At 48.1% G+C, this 18257-nt stretch overlaps 1 protein-coding gene across 1 annotated transcript in view; it reads left to right on the top strand.

Annotated features, from left to right (window-relative positions):
- LOC122559235 (uncharacterized) overlaps positions 1-18257 on the top strand; it is a 182351-nt gene that overhangs the window by 144818 nt on the left and 19276 nt on the right. Inside the window, exon 25 of the mRNA XM_087994570.1 lies at positions 14502-14545. Within this exon, the coding sequence (XP_087850696.1) occupies positions 14502-14545 (44 nt within the window). The remainder of the gene's footprint in view (positions 1-14501; positions 14546-18257) is intronic.

Raw genomic sequence — 18257 nt, 5'->3', positions numbered from 1 at the left:
GTGTTACCCCTGTCCCATCACCCACACTATCACAGTGTTACCCCTGTCCCATCACCCACACTATCACAGTGTTACCCCTATCCCATCACACACACTATCACAGTGTTACCCCTGCCCCATCACCCACACTATCACAGTGTTACGCCTGTCCCATCACCCACACTATCACAATGTTATCCCTGACCCATCACCCACACTATCACAGTGTTACCCCTGCCCCATCACCCACACTATCACAGTGTTACCCCGGCCCCATCACCCACACTATCACAGTGTTACCCCTGCCCCATCACCCACACTATCACAGTGTTACCCCTATCCCATCACCCACACTATCACAGTGTTACCCCTGTCCATCACCTACACTATCACAGTGTTACCCCTGCCCCATCACCCACACTATCACAGTGTTACCCCTACCCCCTCACCCACACTAACACAGTGTTACCCCTGTCCCATCACCCACACTATCACAGTGTTACCCCTACCCCATCACCCACACTATCACAGTGTTACCCAGGACCCCTCACCCACACTATCACAGTGTTACCCCTGTCCCATCACCTACACTATCACAGTGTTACCCCTACCCCCTCACCCACACTATCACAGTGTTACCCCTGTCCCATCACCCACACTCTCACAGTGTTACCCCTATCCCATCACCCACACTATCACAGTGTTACCCTTATCCCATCACCCACACTATCACAGTGTTACCCCTGCCCCATCACCCACACTATCACAGTGTTACCCCTGCCCCATCACCCACACTATCACAGTGTTACCCCTGCCCCATCACCCACACTATCACAGTGTTACCCCTACCCCATCACCCAAACTATCACTGTGTTACCCCTATCCCATCACCCACACTATCACAGTGTTACCCCTATCCCATCACCCACACTATCACAGTGTTACCCCTGTCCCATCACCTACACTATCACAGTGTTACCCCTGCCCCATCACCCACACTATCACAGTGTTACCCCTACCCCATCACCCAAACTATCACTGTGTTACCCCTATCCCGTCACCCACACTATCACAGTGTTACCCCTGCCCCATCACCCACACTATCACAGTGTTACCCCTGCCCCATCACCCACACTAACACAGTGTTACCCCTACCCCCTCACCCACACTATCACAGTGTTACCCCTGTCCCATCACCCACACTATCACAGTGTTACCCCTGTCCCATCACCTACACTATCACAGTGTTACCCCTGCCCCATCACCCACACTAACACAGTGTTACCCCTGTCCCATCACCCACACTATCACAGTGTTACCCCTGTCCCATCACCCAAACTATCACAGTGTTACCCCTGCCCCATCACCCACACTATCACAGTGTTAACCCGGCCCCCTCACCCACACTATCACAGTGTTACCCCTGTCCCATCACCCACACTATCACAGTGTTACCCCTGTCCCATCACCCATACTATCACAGTGTTACCCCTGCCCCATCACCCACACTGACACAGTGTTACCCCTACCCCCTCACCCACACTATCACAGTGCTACCCCTGTCCCATCACCGACACTATCACAGTGTTACCCCTGCCCCATCACCCACACTAACACAGTGTTACCCCTACCCCCTCACCCACACTATCACAATGTTATCCCTGTCCCATCACCCACACTATCACAGTGTTACCCCTATCCCATCACCCACACTATCACAGTGTTACCCCTGCCCCATCACCCACACTATCACAGTGTTACCCCTGTCCCATCACCCACACTATCACAATGTTATCCCTGACCCATCACCCACACTATCACAGAGTTACCCCTATCCCATCACCCACACTATCACAGTGTTACCCCTATCCCATCACCCACACTATCACAGTGTTACCCCTGCCCCATCACCCACACTATCACAGTGTTACCCCTGCCCCATCACCCACACTATCACATGTTACCCCTATCCCATCACCCACACTATCACATGTTACCCCTATCCCATCACCCACACTATCACAGTGTTACCCCTATCCCATTACCCACACTATCACAGTGTTACCCCTATCCCATCACACACACTATCACAGTGTTACCCCTGTCCCATCACCCACACTATCACATGTTACCCCTATCCCATCACCCACACTATCACAGTGTTACCCCTATCCCATCACACACACTATCACAGTGTTACCCCTGTCCCATCACCCACACTATCACATGTTACCCCTATCCCATCACCCACACTATCACATGTTACCCCTATCCCATCACCCACACTATCACAGTGTTACCCGTATCCCATTACCCACACTATCACAGTGTTACCCCTATCCCATCACACACACTATCACAGTGTTACCCCTGCCCCATCACCCACACTATCACAGTGTTACCCCTGCCCCATCACCCACACTATCACAGTGTTACCCCTGTCCCATCACCCACACTATCACAGTGTTACCCCTATCCCATCATCCACACTATCACAGTGTTACCCCTGCTACATCACCCACACTATCACAGTGTTACCCCTGTCCCATCACCCACACTATCACAGTGTTACCCCTATCCCATCACCCACACTATCACAGCGTTACCCCTGTCCCATCACCTACACTATCACAGTGTTACCCCTGCCCCATCACCCACACTATCACAGCGTTACCCTTGTCCCATCACCCACACTATCACAGTGTTACCCCTGCCCCATCACCCACACTATCACAGTGTTACCCCTGTCCCATCACCCACACTATCACAGTGTTACCCCTGTCCCATCACCCACACTATCACAGTGTTACCCCTGTCCCATCACCCACACTATCACATGTTACCCCTATCCCATCACCCACACTATCACAGTGTTACCCCTATCCCATTACCCACACTATCACAGTGTTACCCCTATCCCATCACACACACTATCACAGTGTTACCCCTGTCCCATCACCCACACTATCACATGTTACCCCTATCCCATCACCCACACTATCACAGTGTTACCCCTATCCCATCACACACACTATCACAGTGTTACCCCTGTCCCATCACCCACACTATCACATGTTACCCCTATCCCATCACCCACACTATCACAGTGTTACCCCTATCCCATTACCCACACTATCACAGTGTTACCCCTATCCCATCACACACACTATCACAGTGTTACCCCTGCCCCATCACCCACACTATCACAGTGTTACCCCTGCCCCATCACCCACACTACCACAGTGTTACCCCTGTCCCATCACCCACACTATCACAGTGTTACCCCTGTCCCATCACCCACACTATCACATGTTACCCCTATCCCATCACCCACACTATCTCATGTTACCCCTATCCCATCACCCACACTATCACAGTGTTACCCCTATCCCATTACCCACACTATCACAGTGTTACCCCTATCCCATCATCCACACTATCACAGTGTTACCCCTGCTACATCACCCACACTATCACAGTGTTACCCCTGTCCCATCACCCACACTATCACAGTGTTACCCCTGTCCCATCACCCACACTATCACAGTGTTACCCCTGCCCCATCACCCACACTATCACAGTGTTACCCCTGTCCCATCACCCACACTATCACAATGTTATCCCTGACCCATCACCCACACTATCACATTGTTACCCCTGCCCCATCACCCACACTATCACAGTGTTACCCCTGTCCCATCACCGACACTATCACAGTGTTACCCCTAACCCGTCACACACACTATCTCTGTGTTACCCCTGTCCCGTCACACACACTCTCACAGTGTTACCCCTGCCCCATCACCCACACTATCACAGCGTTACCCCTGTCCCATCACCTACACTATCACAGTGTTACCCCTGCCCCATCACCCACACTATCACAGCGTTACCCTTGTCCCATCACCCACACTATCACAGTGTTACCCCTGCCCCATCACCCACACTATCACAGTGTTACCCCTGTCCCATCACCCACACTATCACAGTGTTACCCCTGTCCCATCACACACACTATCACTGTGTTACCCCTGTCCCATCACACACACTATCACTGTGTTACCCCTGTCCCATCACACACACTATCACAGTGTTACCCCAATCCCATCACCCACACTATCACAGTGTTACCCCTGTCCCATCACCCACACTATCACATTGTTACCCTGTCCCATCACCCACACTATCACAGTGTTACCCCTGACCCATCACCCACACTATCACAATGTTATCCCTGACCCATCACCCACACTATCACAGTGTTACCCCTGCCCCACCACCCACACTATCACAGTGTTACCCCTGTCCCATCACCCACACTATCACAATGTTATCCCTGACCCATCACCCACACTATCACAGTGTTACCCCTGCCCCATCACCCGCACTATCACAGTGTTACCCCTGTCCCATCACCGACACTATCACAGTGTTACCCCTGTCCCATCATCCACACTATCACAGTGTTACCCCTATCCCGTCACACACACTATCACAGTGTTACTCCTGTCCCATCACCCACACTATCACAGTGTTACCCCTGTCCCATCACCCACACTATCACAGTGTTACCCCTGTCTCATCACCCACACTATCACAGTCTTACCCCTGTCCCATCACATACACTATCACAGTGTTACCCCTGCCCCATCACCCACACTCTCACAGTGTTACCCCTATCCCATCACCCTCACTATCACAGTGTTACCCCTGCCCCATCACCCACACTATCACAGTGTTACCCCTGTCCCATCACCCACACTATCACAGTGTTACCCCTGCCCCATCACCCACACTATCACAGTGTTACCCCTGTCCCATCACCGACACTAACACAGTGTTACCCCTACCCCCTCACCCACACTATCACAGTGTTACCCCTGTCCCATCACCCACACCATCACAGTGTTACCCCTGTCCCATCACCCACACTATCACAGTGTTACCCCAATCCCATCACCCACACTATCACAGTGTTACCCTTATCCCATCACCCACACTATCACAGTGTTACCCCTGTCCCATCACCCACACTATCACAGTGTTACCCCTGCCCCATCACCCACACTATCACAGTGTTACCCCTGCCCCATCACCCACACTATCATAGTGTTACCCCTGTCCCATCACCCACACTCTCACAATGTTATCCCTGACCCATCACCCACACTATCACAGTGTTACCCCTGTCCCATCACCCACACTATCACAGTGTTACCCCTGACCCATCACCCACACTATCACAATGTTATCCCTGACCCATCACCCACACTATCACAGTGTTACCCCTGTCCCATCACCCACACTATCACAGTGTTACCCCTGACCCATCACCCACACTATCACAGTGTTACCCCTGTCCCATCACCCACACTATCACAGTGTTACCTCTGACCCATCACCCACACTATCACAATGTTATCCCTGACCCATCACCCACACTATCACAGTGTTACCCCTGTCCTATCACCCACACTATCACAGTGTTACCCCTATCCCGTCACACACACTATCACAGTGTTACCCCTGTCCCATCACCCACACTATCACAGTGTTACCCCTGTCCCATCACCCACACTATCACAGTGTTACCCCTGTCCCATCACCCACACTATCACAGTGTTACCCCTGTCCCATCACACACACTATCACAGTGTTACCCCTGTCCCATCACCCACACTATCACAGTGTTACCCCTGTCCCATCACACACACTATCACAGTGTTACCCCTGTCCCATCACCCACACTCTCACAGTGTTACCCTTGTCCCATCACCCACACTCTCACAGTGTTACCCCTGCCCCATCACCCACACTATCACAGTGTTACCCCTGTCCCATCACCCACACTCTCACAGTGTTACCCCTGCCCCATCACCCACACTATCACAGTGTTACCCCTGTCTCATCACCCACACTATCACAGTCTTACCCCTGTCCCATCACATACACTATCACAGTGTTACCCCTGCCCCATCACCCACACTCTCACAGTGTTACCCCTATCCCATCACCCTCACTATCACAGTGTTACCCCTGCCCCATCACCCACACTATCACAGTGTTACCCCTGTCCCATCACCCACACTATCACAGTGTTACCCCTGCCCCATCACCCACACTATCACAGTGTTACCCCTGTCCCATCACCGACACTAACACAGTGTTACCCCTACCCCCTCACCCACACTATCACAGTGTTACCCCTGTCCCATCACCCACACCATCACAGTGTTACCCCTGTCCCATCACCCACACTATCACAGTGTTACCCCAATCCCATCACCCACACTATCACAGTGTTACCCTTATCCCATCACCCACACTATCACAGTGTTACCCCTGTCCCATCACCCACACTATCACAGTGTTACCCCTGCCCCATCACCCACACTATCACAGTGTTACCCCTGCCCCATCACCCACACTATCATAGTGTTACCCCTGTCCCATCACCCACACTCTCACAATGTTATCCCTGACCCATCACCCACACTATCACAGTGTTACCCCTGTCCCATCACCCACACTATCACAGTGTTACCCCTGACCCATCACCCACACTATCACAATGTTATCCCTGACCCATCACCCACACTATCACAGTGTTACCCCTGTCCCATCACCCACACTATCACAGTGTTACCCCTGACCCATCACCCACACTATCACAGTGTTACCCCTGTCCCATCACCCACACTATCACAGTGTTACCTCTGACCCATCACCCACACTATCACAATGTTATCCCTGACCCATCACCCACACTATCACAGTGTTACCCCTGTCCTATCACCCACACTATCACAGTGTTACCCCTATCCCGTCACACACACTATCACAGTGTTACCCCTGTCCCATCACCCACACTATCACAGTGTTACCCCTGTCCCATCACCCACACTATCACAGTGTTACCCCTGTCTCATCACCCACACTATCACAGTCTTACCCCTGTCCCATCACACACACTGTCACATTGTTACCCCTGCCCCATCACCCACACTGTCACAGTGTTACCCCTATCCCATCGCCCACACTATCACAGTATTACCCCTGCCCCATCACCCACACTATCACAGTGTTACCCCTGTCCCATCACCCACACTATCACAGTGTTACCCCTGTCCCATCACCCACACTATCACAGTGTTACCCCTGCCCCATCACCCACACTATCACAGTGTTACCCCTGTCCCATCACCCACACTATCACAGTGTTACCCCTGTCCCATCACACACACTATCACAGTGTTACCCCTGTCCCATCACCCACACTATCACAGTGTTACCCCTGTCCCATCACACACACTATCACAGTGTTACCCCTGTCCCATCACCCACACTCTCACAGTGTTACCCTTGTCCCATCACCCACACTCTCACAGTGTTACCCCTGCCCCATCACCCACACTATCACAGTGTTACCCCTGTCCCATCACCCACACTCTCACAGTGTTACCCCTGCCCCATCACCCACACTATCACAGTGTTACCCCTGTCCCATCACCCACACTCTCACAGTGTTACCCCTGCCCCATCACCCACACTATCACAGTGTTACCCCTATCCCATCACCCACACTATCACAGTGTTACCCCTGTCCCATCACCCACACTCTCACAGTGTTACCCAAAGTAATTTCACTTCAATAGGGACTTGTCTCTCAGACAAATAATCTGTTTAACAGCCATTTTGGTAAATGAATATTGACCATTACAATAAATCAAAACATTGTGTCTGCTGGAAATCTGAAAGTCAAACACAAATTGTTGCAGAAACACAGCAGGTCTGGCAGCATCGGTCAAGAGAGAAACAGAGTTAGCGTTTTGGCTCCTTAAACCTTTCTTCAGAACTGAAAGCAGATGTGGGAGGGGACAGTATTTATGCTGAAGATGAGGGTGGTGGTATGGAGGTGAGTGAATAGGTATGGCCAAGCCCGGAGAGAGAGGTATGAGAGGGATAAGCAGACAGTAATAGGTCACAACAGAGGAGGAGCTGAAGAAGTAATAATGAGAGCAGAGAGGATGGGTGTCTATACTGAAAACAACTCAGTGCCTGGGAAATCATGTCTCACAAACTTGATTGAGTTTTTTGATGAAGTAACAAAGAGGATTGATGAGGGCAGAGCAGTGGATGTGATCTATTTGGACTTCAGTAAGGCGTTCGACAAGGTTCTCCATGGGAGACTGATTAGCAAGGTTAGATCTCATGGAATACAGGGAGAACTAGCCATTTGGATACAGAACTGGCTCAAAGGTAGAAGACAGAGGGTGGTGGTGGAGGGTTGTTTTTCAGACTGGAGGCCTGTGACCAGTGGAGTGCCACAAGGATTGGTGCTGGGCCCTCTACTTTTTGTCATTTACATAAATGATTTGGATGCGAGCATAAGAGGTACAGTTAGTAAGTTTGCAGATGACACCAAAATTGGAGGTGTAGTGGACAGCGAAGAGGGTTACCTCAGATTACAACAGGATCTGGACCAGATGGGCCAATGGGCTGAGAACTGGCAGATGGAGTTTAACTCAGATAAATGTGAGGTGCTGCATTTTGGGAAAGCAAGTCTTAGCAGGACTTATACACTTGATGGTAAGGTCCTAGGGAGTGTTGCTGAACAAAGAGACCTTGGAGTGCAGGTTCATAGCTCCTTGAAAGTGGAGTCGCAGGTAGAGAGGATCGTGAAGAAGGCGTTTGGTATGCTTTCCTTTATTGGTCAGAGTATTGAGTACAGAAGTTGGGAGGTCATGTTGCAGCTGAACAGGACATTGGTTAGGCCACTGTTGGAATATTGCATGCAATTCTGGTCTCCTTCCTATCGGAAAGATGCTGTGAAACTTGAAAGGGTTCAGAAAAGATTTACAAGGATGTTGCCAGGGTGGGAGGATCTGAGCTACAGGGAGAGGCTGAACAGGCTGGGGCTGTTTTCCCTGGAGCGTCGGAGGCTGAGGGATGACCTTATAGAGGTTTACAAAATTATGAGGGGCATGGATAGGGTAAATAGACAAGGTATTTTCCCTGGGGTGTGGGGAGTCCAGAACTAGAGGGCATAGGTTTAGGGTGAGAGGGGAAAGATATAAAAGAGACCTAAAGGGCAACTTTTTCACGCAGAGGGTGGTACGTGTATGGAATGAGCTGCCAGAGGAAGTGGTGGAGGCTGGTACAATTGCAACATTTAAGAGGCGTTTGGATGGGTATATGAATAGGAAGGGTTTGGAGGGATATGGGCTGGGTGCTGCCAGGTGGGACTAGATTGGGTTGGGATATCTGGTCGGCATGGACGGATAGGACCGAAGGGTCTGTTTCTGTGCTGTACATCTCTAGGACTCTATAACTACTTCACTGGGCAGGGAATTCCACAGATTCACAATCGTCTGGGTTAAGGAGTTCCTCCTCAGCTCAGTCTGAAATCTGATCCCCGTTATTTTGAGGCTATACCCTCTTGACCTGCCAGCAGAAACACCTTCTCTACTTCTCTCGTATCTATTCCCTTCATAATTTTATATGTTTCTCTAAGATCCCCCCTCATTCTTCCACATTGTAATGAATATAATCCCAGTCTACTCAGTTTCTTCTCATAAACCAACCCCCTCAACTCCAGAACCAACCTAGTGACCCCCCTCTGCACCCCCTCCAGAGTCAGTACATCCTTTCTCAAGTAGGGAGACCAAACCTGCACACAGTACTCCAGGTGTGGCCTCACTCGCACCCTGTACAGGACAGGACCAGGTGTGGGACAGGGTAAAAAACATGGAAGGATGGAATTAAGCTGTAATGTTACTGAACTCCATACTGAGTCCTGAAGGCTGCAGGGTCCCCAAGTGGAAAATAAGGTGCTGTTCTTCCAGCTCGTGCTGAGCTTCACTGGAGCCCTGCAGTAAACCCGAGACAGAGGTCTCGGCTAGGGAACAGGGTGGGGGGGGGGGGGGTGTTGAAGTGGCAGGGAACTGGAAGCTCAGGGTCAGTGTTTACAGATAGAGGTAGGTGTTCTGCAAAGTGAGTGCCCAGTCGGTGTTCTGCCTCCCCAGTGTAGGGGAGAGCAACATTGATTAAGACACTGGGGAGAATTCTCATACCATGGTCCTTTCAGGGAGGGTGGCACGGTGGCTCAGTGATTAGCACTGCTGCCTCATGGCGCCAGGGATCTGGGTTCAATTCCTGCCTTGGGTGACTGTCTGTGTGGAGTTTGTACATTGTCTGCGTGGGTTTCCTCCCACAGTCCAAAGATGTGCAAGTTAGGTGAATTGGCCACGCTAAATTGTCCGTAGTGTTCAGGGGTGTGTAGGTTTGGTGCATTAGTCAAGGATAAAATGTGGAGGAATGGGTCTGGGTAATGTCATGTAGAGAATCACAGGGAGATCTTCAAGAAGTAGGTCTTTTATTTGCAAACAAAAATCCGTGACACTGAGGAAGCAGATTCTCAAATGCCCCTGAACCTCCGGGTCCATGGATTTTTATATCTTTTTTATCATGTTTCTGTTAGCTTATCAGCATGTCCAACTATATTCATCAAAGTACCTCACTCTGGCTACACAATAAACCAGGGATGTTCGTTCCCATTATCCCTTTAGTTGTGCCACTATACTTTTTCCTACATTCTCCTTCATGTTATTCTAATGTCACGATTAGACACTTTATTATCAATTCTGCATCAATGGCCTTTCATTCCAAACCCTACTTTATATTTTCCTAATGTCCTGATTAGATATTTATTATCACCTCTGCTACAGTGATCTTCCATTCCAGACAAACCTGTCATGATTCAACGTTTAGCTATTCCATCTATTACAATAATCTCCTGTCTCAAGCTGACTCTACTAATTACTAATTATATATTTAACGTCATGTCCCAAATATTTATTGTCCAAATCCTGCCATAATGATAAATAGCAGGCGAGGCTAACTTTACTAACTGTGTTATCTCATCTCGCCACAGTGACCTTTCAGTCTCAACCTTACTCCGCTCATTCCACTATCCTTTACAACAAACCAGCAGCTGTCTCCATGCTTTAACCCTTCCCATGCTTTCATGCTCTTAATTTTCCATAGTGGGATACTCTTCGGAGGGTCAGCATGGACTTGTTGGGCTGAAGGGCCTGTTTCCACACTGTAGGGATTCTATGATTCAAATCTTTTCGATCTAGTTAGAGATTTAATGTCCCGTTGAACCGATAGCCATGGTAACAATGCTCCCTCAATGTTGGTTACTGTTCCCAACTGACATTAGTTCAATCCCTGACTGAAACCTGCCTTTATAGATCATATATTGTTTTGTTTCTTGGTTTTAATGTGATCTTTCACTGAAACACAATTCTCGTGACTCAGTTTTCATAATAAAAACAATAGAGGAGAAAGTGAGGACTGCAGATGCTGGAGATCAGAGCTGAAAAATGTGTTGCTGGAAAAGCGCAGCAGGTCAGGCAGCATCCAGGGAACAGGAGAATTGACGTTTCGGGCATGAGCCCTTCTTCAGGAAACCTGAAGAAGGGCTTATGCCCGAAACGTCGATTCTCCTGTTCCTTGGATGCTGCCTGACCTGCTGCATAATAAAAACAATGTTTATGAAACAAAAGAGATATACAGAAAACAGAATAAACCAATCCATTTACTTAGAACACAAAGAGTTTTATACGTGTTGTAAACATATAATCCTATTAATCCTAAAATATTCCACCACAACATTCTTTTAAAAAAAAATCCTTTGTACAGTACCCAGTAGCAATCTTTGTGTAGCACACCACCAAACTCTCTTTCTCTAATACCTTGGTAGGTTTACAGTGACTGTAACTTTAACTCCTAAATCGGAACTGCTGACAGCTTATCCCTTTCGCTATCAAATAACTGAGTTTAAACAAACCCAGCTCCAGGTCCTCTTCAGGGTTTTATGCTAACACCTCCCGTGTAGTCATGATTTGGAGATGCCGGTGTTGGACTGGGGTGTACAAAGTTAAAAATCACACAACAGTTACTCCACAACCACCTGATGAAGGAGCGTCGCTCCGAAAGCTAGTGCTTCCAATTAAACCTGTTGGACTATAACCTGGTGTTGTGTGATTTTTAACTTTGTCCACCCAATGTCACTCTTCAGGCTAAGGTAGCCCAGTTTTACTCACTTCTCCTTTTCAGAATACTGTTCAATTCATGTAAGGACTTCATAGAACTGCCCCACTCAAAATATAACCGAACCAAAATATAACCGAACCAAAATATAACCGAACCAAAATATTACTGAACCAAAATATAACCGAACCAAAATATAACCAAACCAAAATATAACCGAACCAAAATATAACCGAACCAAAATATAACCGAATCAAAATATTACCGAACCAAAATATAACCGAACCAAAATATAACCGAACCAAAATATAACCGAACCAAAATATAACCGAACCAAAATATAACCGAACCAAAATATAACCGAACCAAAATATTACCGAACCAAAATATAACCGAACCAAAATATTACCGAACCAAAATATAACCGAACCAAAATATAACCGAACCAAAATATTACTGAACCAAAATATAACCGAACCAAAATATAACCGAACCAAAATATAACCAAACCAAAATATAACCGAACCAAAATATAACCGAACCAAAATATAACCCAACCAAAATATTACTGAACCAAAATATAACCGAACTAAAATATTACCGAACCAAAATATAACCGAACCAAATATTACCGAACCAAAATATTACTGAACCAAAATATAACCGAACCAAAATATTACTGAACCAAAATATTACCGAACCAAAATATAACCGAACCAAAATATTACCGAACCAAAATATTACCGAACCAAAATATAACCGAACCAAAATATAACCGAACCAAAATATAACCGAACCAAAATATAACCGAACCAAAATATAACCGAACCAAAATATTACTGAACCAAAATATAACCGAACCAAAATATAACCAAACCAAAATATAACCAAACCAAAATATAACCGAACCAAAATATAACCGAACCAAAATATAACCCAACCAAAATATTACTGAACCAAAATATAACCGAACTAAAATATTACCGAACCAAAATATAACCGAACCAAAATATAACCGAACCAAAATATTACTGAACCAAAATATAACCGAACCAAAATATTACTGAACCAAAATATTACCGAACCAAAATATAACCGAACCAAAATATTACCGAACCAAAATATTACCGAACCAAAATATAACCGAACCAAAATATAACCGAACCAAAATATAACCGAACCAAAATATAACCGAACCAAAATATTACCGAACCAAAATATAACCGAACCAAAATATAACCGAACCAAAATATTACTGAACCAAAATATAACCGAACCAAAATATTACTGAACCAAAATATAACCGAACCAAAATATAACCGAACCAAAATATAACCGAACCAAAATATAACCGAACCAAAAATAACCGAACCAAAATATTACCGAACCAAAATATTACCGAACCAAAATATTACCGAACCAAAATATAACCGAACCAAAATATAACCGAACCAAAATATAACCGAACCAAAATATTACCGAACCAAAATATTACCGAACCAAAAATCTCTCTCTCTGTATGCCATGTGGCCTCCCTTAAACTGAAAAAAGGAAGCCTCCCAGCCCATAAATTTCCAATAGAAACTTTGAGATTGCATTGTCCCTTGCTAAGTTGTATAATTCTAAGATATTAAGCTACCAAAATAACTCTCATAAACTGTTTTATAAGAAATCACCATGGATTCGGAAATAGCTACAGGTTAATTATCAGCTTCAGACACACAGAAACCCAGTTACTAACTCAAAATTCATGCTTTAAACTAAGTGATAGAACAAATATACATTAATCAGGGCAGCACGGTGGCTCAGTGATTAGCACTGCTGCCTCACAACACCAGGGACCTAGGTTCAATTCCCACCTTCGGCGACAGTCTGTCTGGAGTTTGCACATTCTCCCAGTGTCTGCGTGGGTTTCCTCCCACAGTCCAAAGATGTGCAGTTCAGGGTAGATTGGCCATGCTAAATTGCCCAGAGTGATAGTTGTGTTAGTCCAAGGTAAATATAGAGTAGAGAAATGGGTCTGGGTGGGCTACTCTTTGGAGGTTGGTATGGAGCTGTTGGGCCGAAGAGCCTGTTTCCATACTGTAGGGAATCTAACCTAATCATATTCAGACCATGAGAGTGTCAGTGGAGATTACAGGCACCCTCACTGGAGAGTTTAAGGGATGGAGTATAATCTCAGATGCTCTTTGCTCTGAGTGAGTATTAATATTGGCCTTTTACAGTCTCAGATTAAGTGATGAGTGTCTCCCACTCACAAGCACAATGTATTAAATTCTCATACAGGAGAATTGGGCAGGGCAGTGGAACTAATTGGCAAACGTATTCAAAGAGACGGTATGGGGGCAATGGGCAGAATGGCCTGTCACTGTGCTGTAAGATTGTGTGAGCTTTCTTGGTTCTGCCGTACACATCCATGAGCAAGCTGAGCAGCTTTGTGTTCTGTCTCTCCTCCCGATGTGCAGGGATGCGCGTTTCAAGCCTGCAACTGGAAGCTGACCATCATTTGGTAAGAGCCAAACACACATCACGCTCCAAAACAAAACCAAAACGTGAAGGATGCTCAAAGTCTGAAATAAAATCAGAACCAGCTGGAGAAACTCAGCAGGTCTGGCAGCATCTGCAGAGAGAGACAGACAGGCAGGCAGGCAGGTGGAGATAATGTTTCGGGTTAAGGAGAACTCGTCTTCACAACCAGAGGATTCATTACGAGAGAACATCACAGCGAGAATACACTGGTGTTTTAACAGCACTTTGACAGGACAGTGTAGAGGGAGCTTTACTCTGAATCTAACCCCATGCTGTCCCTGTCCTGGGAGTGTTTGATGGGGACAGTGTAGAGGAAGCTTTACTCTGAATCTAACCCCGTGCTGTCCCTGTCCCTGGGAGTGTTTGATGGGGGACAGTGTAGAGGGAGCTTTACTCTGAATCTAACCCCGTGCTGTCCCTGTCCTGGGAGTGTTTGATGGGGACAGTGTAGAGGGAGCTTTACTCTGTATCTAACCCCGTACTGTCCCTGTCCTGGGAGTGTTTGATGGTGGGACAGTGTAGAGGGAGCTTTACTCTGTATCTAACCCCATGCTGTCCCTGTCCTGGGAGTGTTTGATGGGGGACAGTGTAGAGAGAGCTTTACTCTGAATCTAACCCCGTGCTGTCCCTGTCCAGGGAGTGTTTGATGGGGGACAGTGTAGAGGGAGCTTTACTCTGTATCTAACCTCGTACTGTCCCAGTCCTGGGAGTGTTTGATGGGGGACAGTGTAGAGGTAGCTTTACTCTGTATCTAACCCCGTGCTGTCCCTGTCCAGGGAGTGTTTGATGGGGGACAGTGTAGAGCGAGCTTTACTCTGTATCTAACCCGTGCAGTCCCTGTCCTGGGAGTGTTTGATGGGGGACAGTGTAGAGGGAGCTTTACTCTGTATCTAACCCAGTGCTATCCCTGTCCCTGGGAGTGTTTGATGGGGGAGAGTGTAGAGGAAGCTTTACTCTGTATCTAACCCCATGCTGTCCCTGTCCCTGGGAGTGTTTGATATGGGACAGTGTAGAGGGAGCTTTACTCTGTATCTAACAACGTGCTGTACCCGTCCTGGGAGTGTTTGATATGGGACAGTGTAGAGAGAGCTTTACTCTGTATCTAACCCCGTGCTGTCCCTGTCCCTGGGAGTGTTTGATGGGGGACAGTGCAGAGAGAGCTTTACTCTGTATCTAACCCCGTGCTGTCCCTGTCCCTGGGAGTGTTTGATATGGGACAGTGTAGAGGGAGCTTTACTCTGTATCTAACCCCGTGCTGTCCCTGTCCCTGGGAGTGTTTGATATGGGACAGTGTAGAGGGAGCTTTACTCTGTATCTAACCCATGCTGTCCCTGTCCCTGAGAGTGTTTGATATGGGACAGTGTAGAGGGAGCTTTACTCTGTATCTAACAACGTGCTGTACCCGTCCTGGGAGTGTTTGATGTGGGACAGTGTAGAGGGAGCTTTACTCTGTATCTAACAACATGCTGTCCCTGTCCCTGGGATTGTTTGATGTGGGACAGTGTAGAGGGAGCTTTACTCTGAATACAACCCCGTGCTGTCCCTGTCCCTGGGAGTGTTTGATGGGGGACAGTGTAGAAGGAGCTTTACTCTGTATCTAACCCCATGCTGTCCCTGCCCTGGGAGTGTTTGATGGTGGGACAGTGTAGAGTGAGCTTTACTCTGTATCTAACCCCGTGCTGTCACTGTCCCTGGGAGTGTTTGATGTGGGACAGTGTAGAGAGAGCTTTACTTTGAATATAACCCCATGCTGTCCCTCTCCTGGGAGTGTTTGATGGTGGGACAGTGTAGAGGGAGCTTTACTCTGTATCTAACCACGTGCTGTCCCTGTCCCTGGGAGTGTTTGATGGGGGACAGTGTAGAGCGAGCTTTACTCTGAATCTAACCCCGTGCTGTCCCTGTCCCTGGGAGTGTTTGATGTGGGACAGTGTAGAGGGAGCTTTACTCTGAATCTAACCCCGTGCTGTCCCTGTCCCTGGGAGTGTTTGATGGGGGACAGTGTAGAGGGAGCTTTACTCTGAATCTAACCTAGTACTGTCCCAGTCCTGGGAGTGTTTGATGGTGGGACAGTGTAGAGGGAGCTTTACTCTGTCCCCCAACCTATACTGTCCCTGACCTGGGTGTGTTTGATGTGGGACAGTGTAGAGGGAGCTTTACTCTGTATCTAACCCGTGCTGTCCCTGTCCTGGGAGTGTTTGATATGGGACAGTGTAGAGAAGAGCTTTACTCTGTATCTAACCCCGTGCTGTCCCTGTCCCTGGGGGTGTTTGATGGGGGACAGTGTAGAAGGAGCTTTACTCTGTATCTAACCCCGTGCTGTCCCTGTCCTGGGAGTGTTTGATATGGGACAGTGTAGAGAAGAGCTTTACTCTGTATCTAACCCGTGCTGTCCCTGTCCTGGGAGTGTTTGATATGGGACAGTGTAGAGAAGAGCTTTACTCTGTATCTAACCCCGTGCTGTCCCTGTCCCTGGGAGTGTTTGATGGGGGACAGTGTAGAAGGAGCTTTACTCTGTATCTAACCCCGTGCTGTCCCTGTCCCTGGGAGTGTTTGATGTGGGACAGTGTAGAGGGAGCTTTACTCTGTATCTAACCCCGTGCTGTCCATGTCCCTGGGAGTGTTTGATGGGGGACAGTGTAGAGAGAGCTTTACTCTGAATCTAACCCCATACTTTCCCAGTCCTGGGAGTGATTGATGGGGGACAGTGTAGAGGGAGCTTTACTCTGTCGCCAAACCTATACTGTCCCTGACCTGGGTGTGTTTGATGGTGGGACAGTGTAGAGGGAGCTTTACTCTGTCGCCAAACCTATACTGTCCCTGACCTGGGTGGGTTTGATGGTGGGACAGTGTAGAGGGAGCTTTACTCTGTATCTAACCCCGTGCTGTCCCAGTCCTGGGAGTGTTTGATGGGGGGCCAGTGTAGAGGAAGCTTTATTCTGTATCTAACCCCGTGCTGTCCCTGTCCTGGGAGTGTTTGATATGGGACAGTGTAGAAGGAGCTTTACTCTGTATCTAACCCCGTGCTGTCCCTGTCCCTGGGAGTGTTTGATGGGGGACAGTGTAGAGGCAGCTTTACTCTGTATCTAACCCCGTGCTGTCCCTGTCCCTGGGAGTGTTTGATGTGGGACATTGTAGAGGGAGCTTTACTCACTATCTATCCCCGTGCTGTCCCTGTCCCTGGGAGTGTTTGATGTGGGACAGTGTAGAGAAGAGCTTTACTCTGAATCTAACTCCGTGCTGTCCCTGTCCTGGGAGTGTTTGATGGTGGGACAGTGTAGAGGCAGCTTTACTCTGTATCTAACCACGTGCTGTCCCTGTCCCTCGGAGTGTTTGATGGGGGACAGTGTAGAGAAGAGCTTTACTCTGAATCTAACCCTGTGCTGTCCCTGTCCTGGGAGTGTTTGTTGGGGGACAGTGTAGAGGGAGCTTTACTGTGAATCTAACCCCGTGTTGTCCCTGTCCCTGGGAGTGTTTGATGGGGGACCGTGTAGAGGGAGCTTTACTCTGAATCTAACCCCTTACTGTCCCAGTCCTGGGAGTGTTTGATGGGGGACAGTGTAGAGGGAGCTTTACTCTTTCGCCAAACCTATACTGTCCCTGACCTGGGTGTGTTTGATGTGGGACAATGTAGAGGGAGCTTTACTCTGTATCTAACCCCGTGCTGTCCCTGTCCTGGGAGTGTTTGATGGTGG

Source organism: Chiloscyllium plagiosum, unplaced genomic scaffold (assembly GCF_037043375.1).
Source record: "Chiloscyllium plagiosum isolate Xiang-an unplaced genomic scaffold, Cpla_swu_hap1 HiC_scaffold_14, whole genome shotgun sequence".
Lineage (NCBI taxonomy): Eukaryota > Metazoa > Chordata > Chondrichthyes > Orectolobiformes > Hemiscylliidae > Chiloscyllium > Chiloscyllium plagiosum.
Note: the sequence above shows the minus strand (reverse complement) of the source record. Positions and strands in the feature narration are given on the sequence as shown.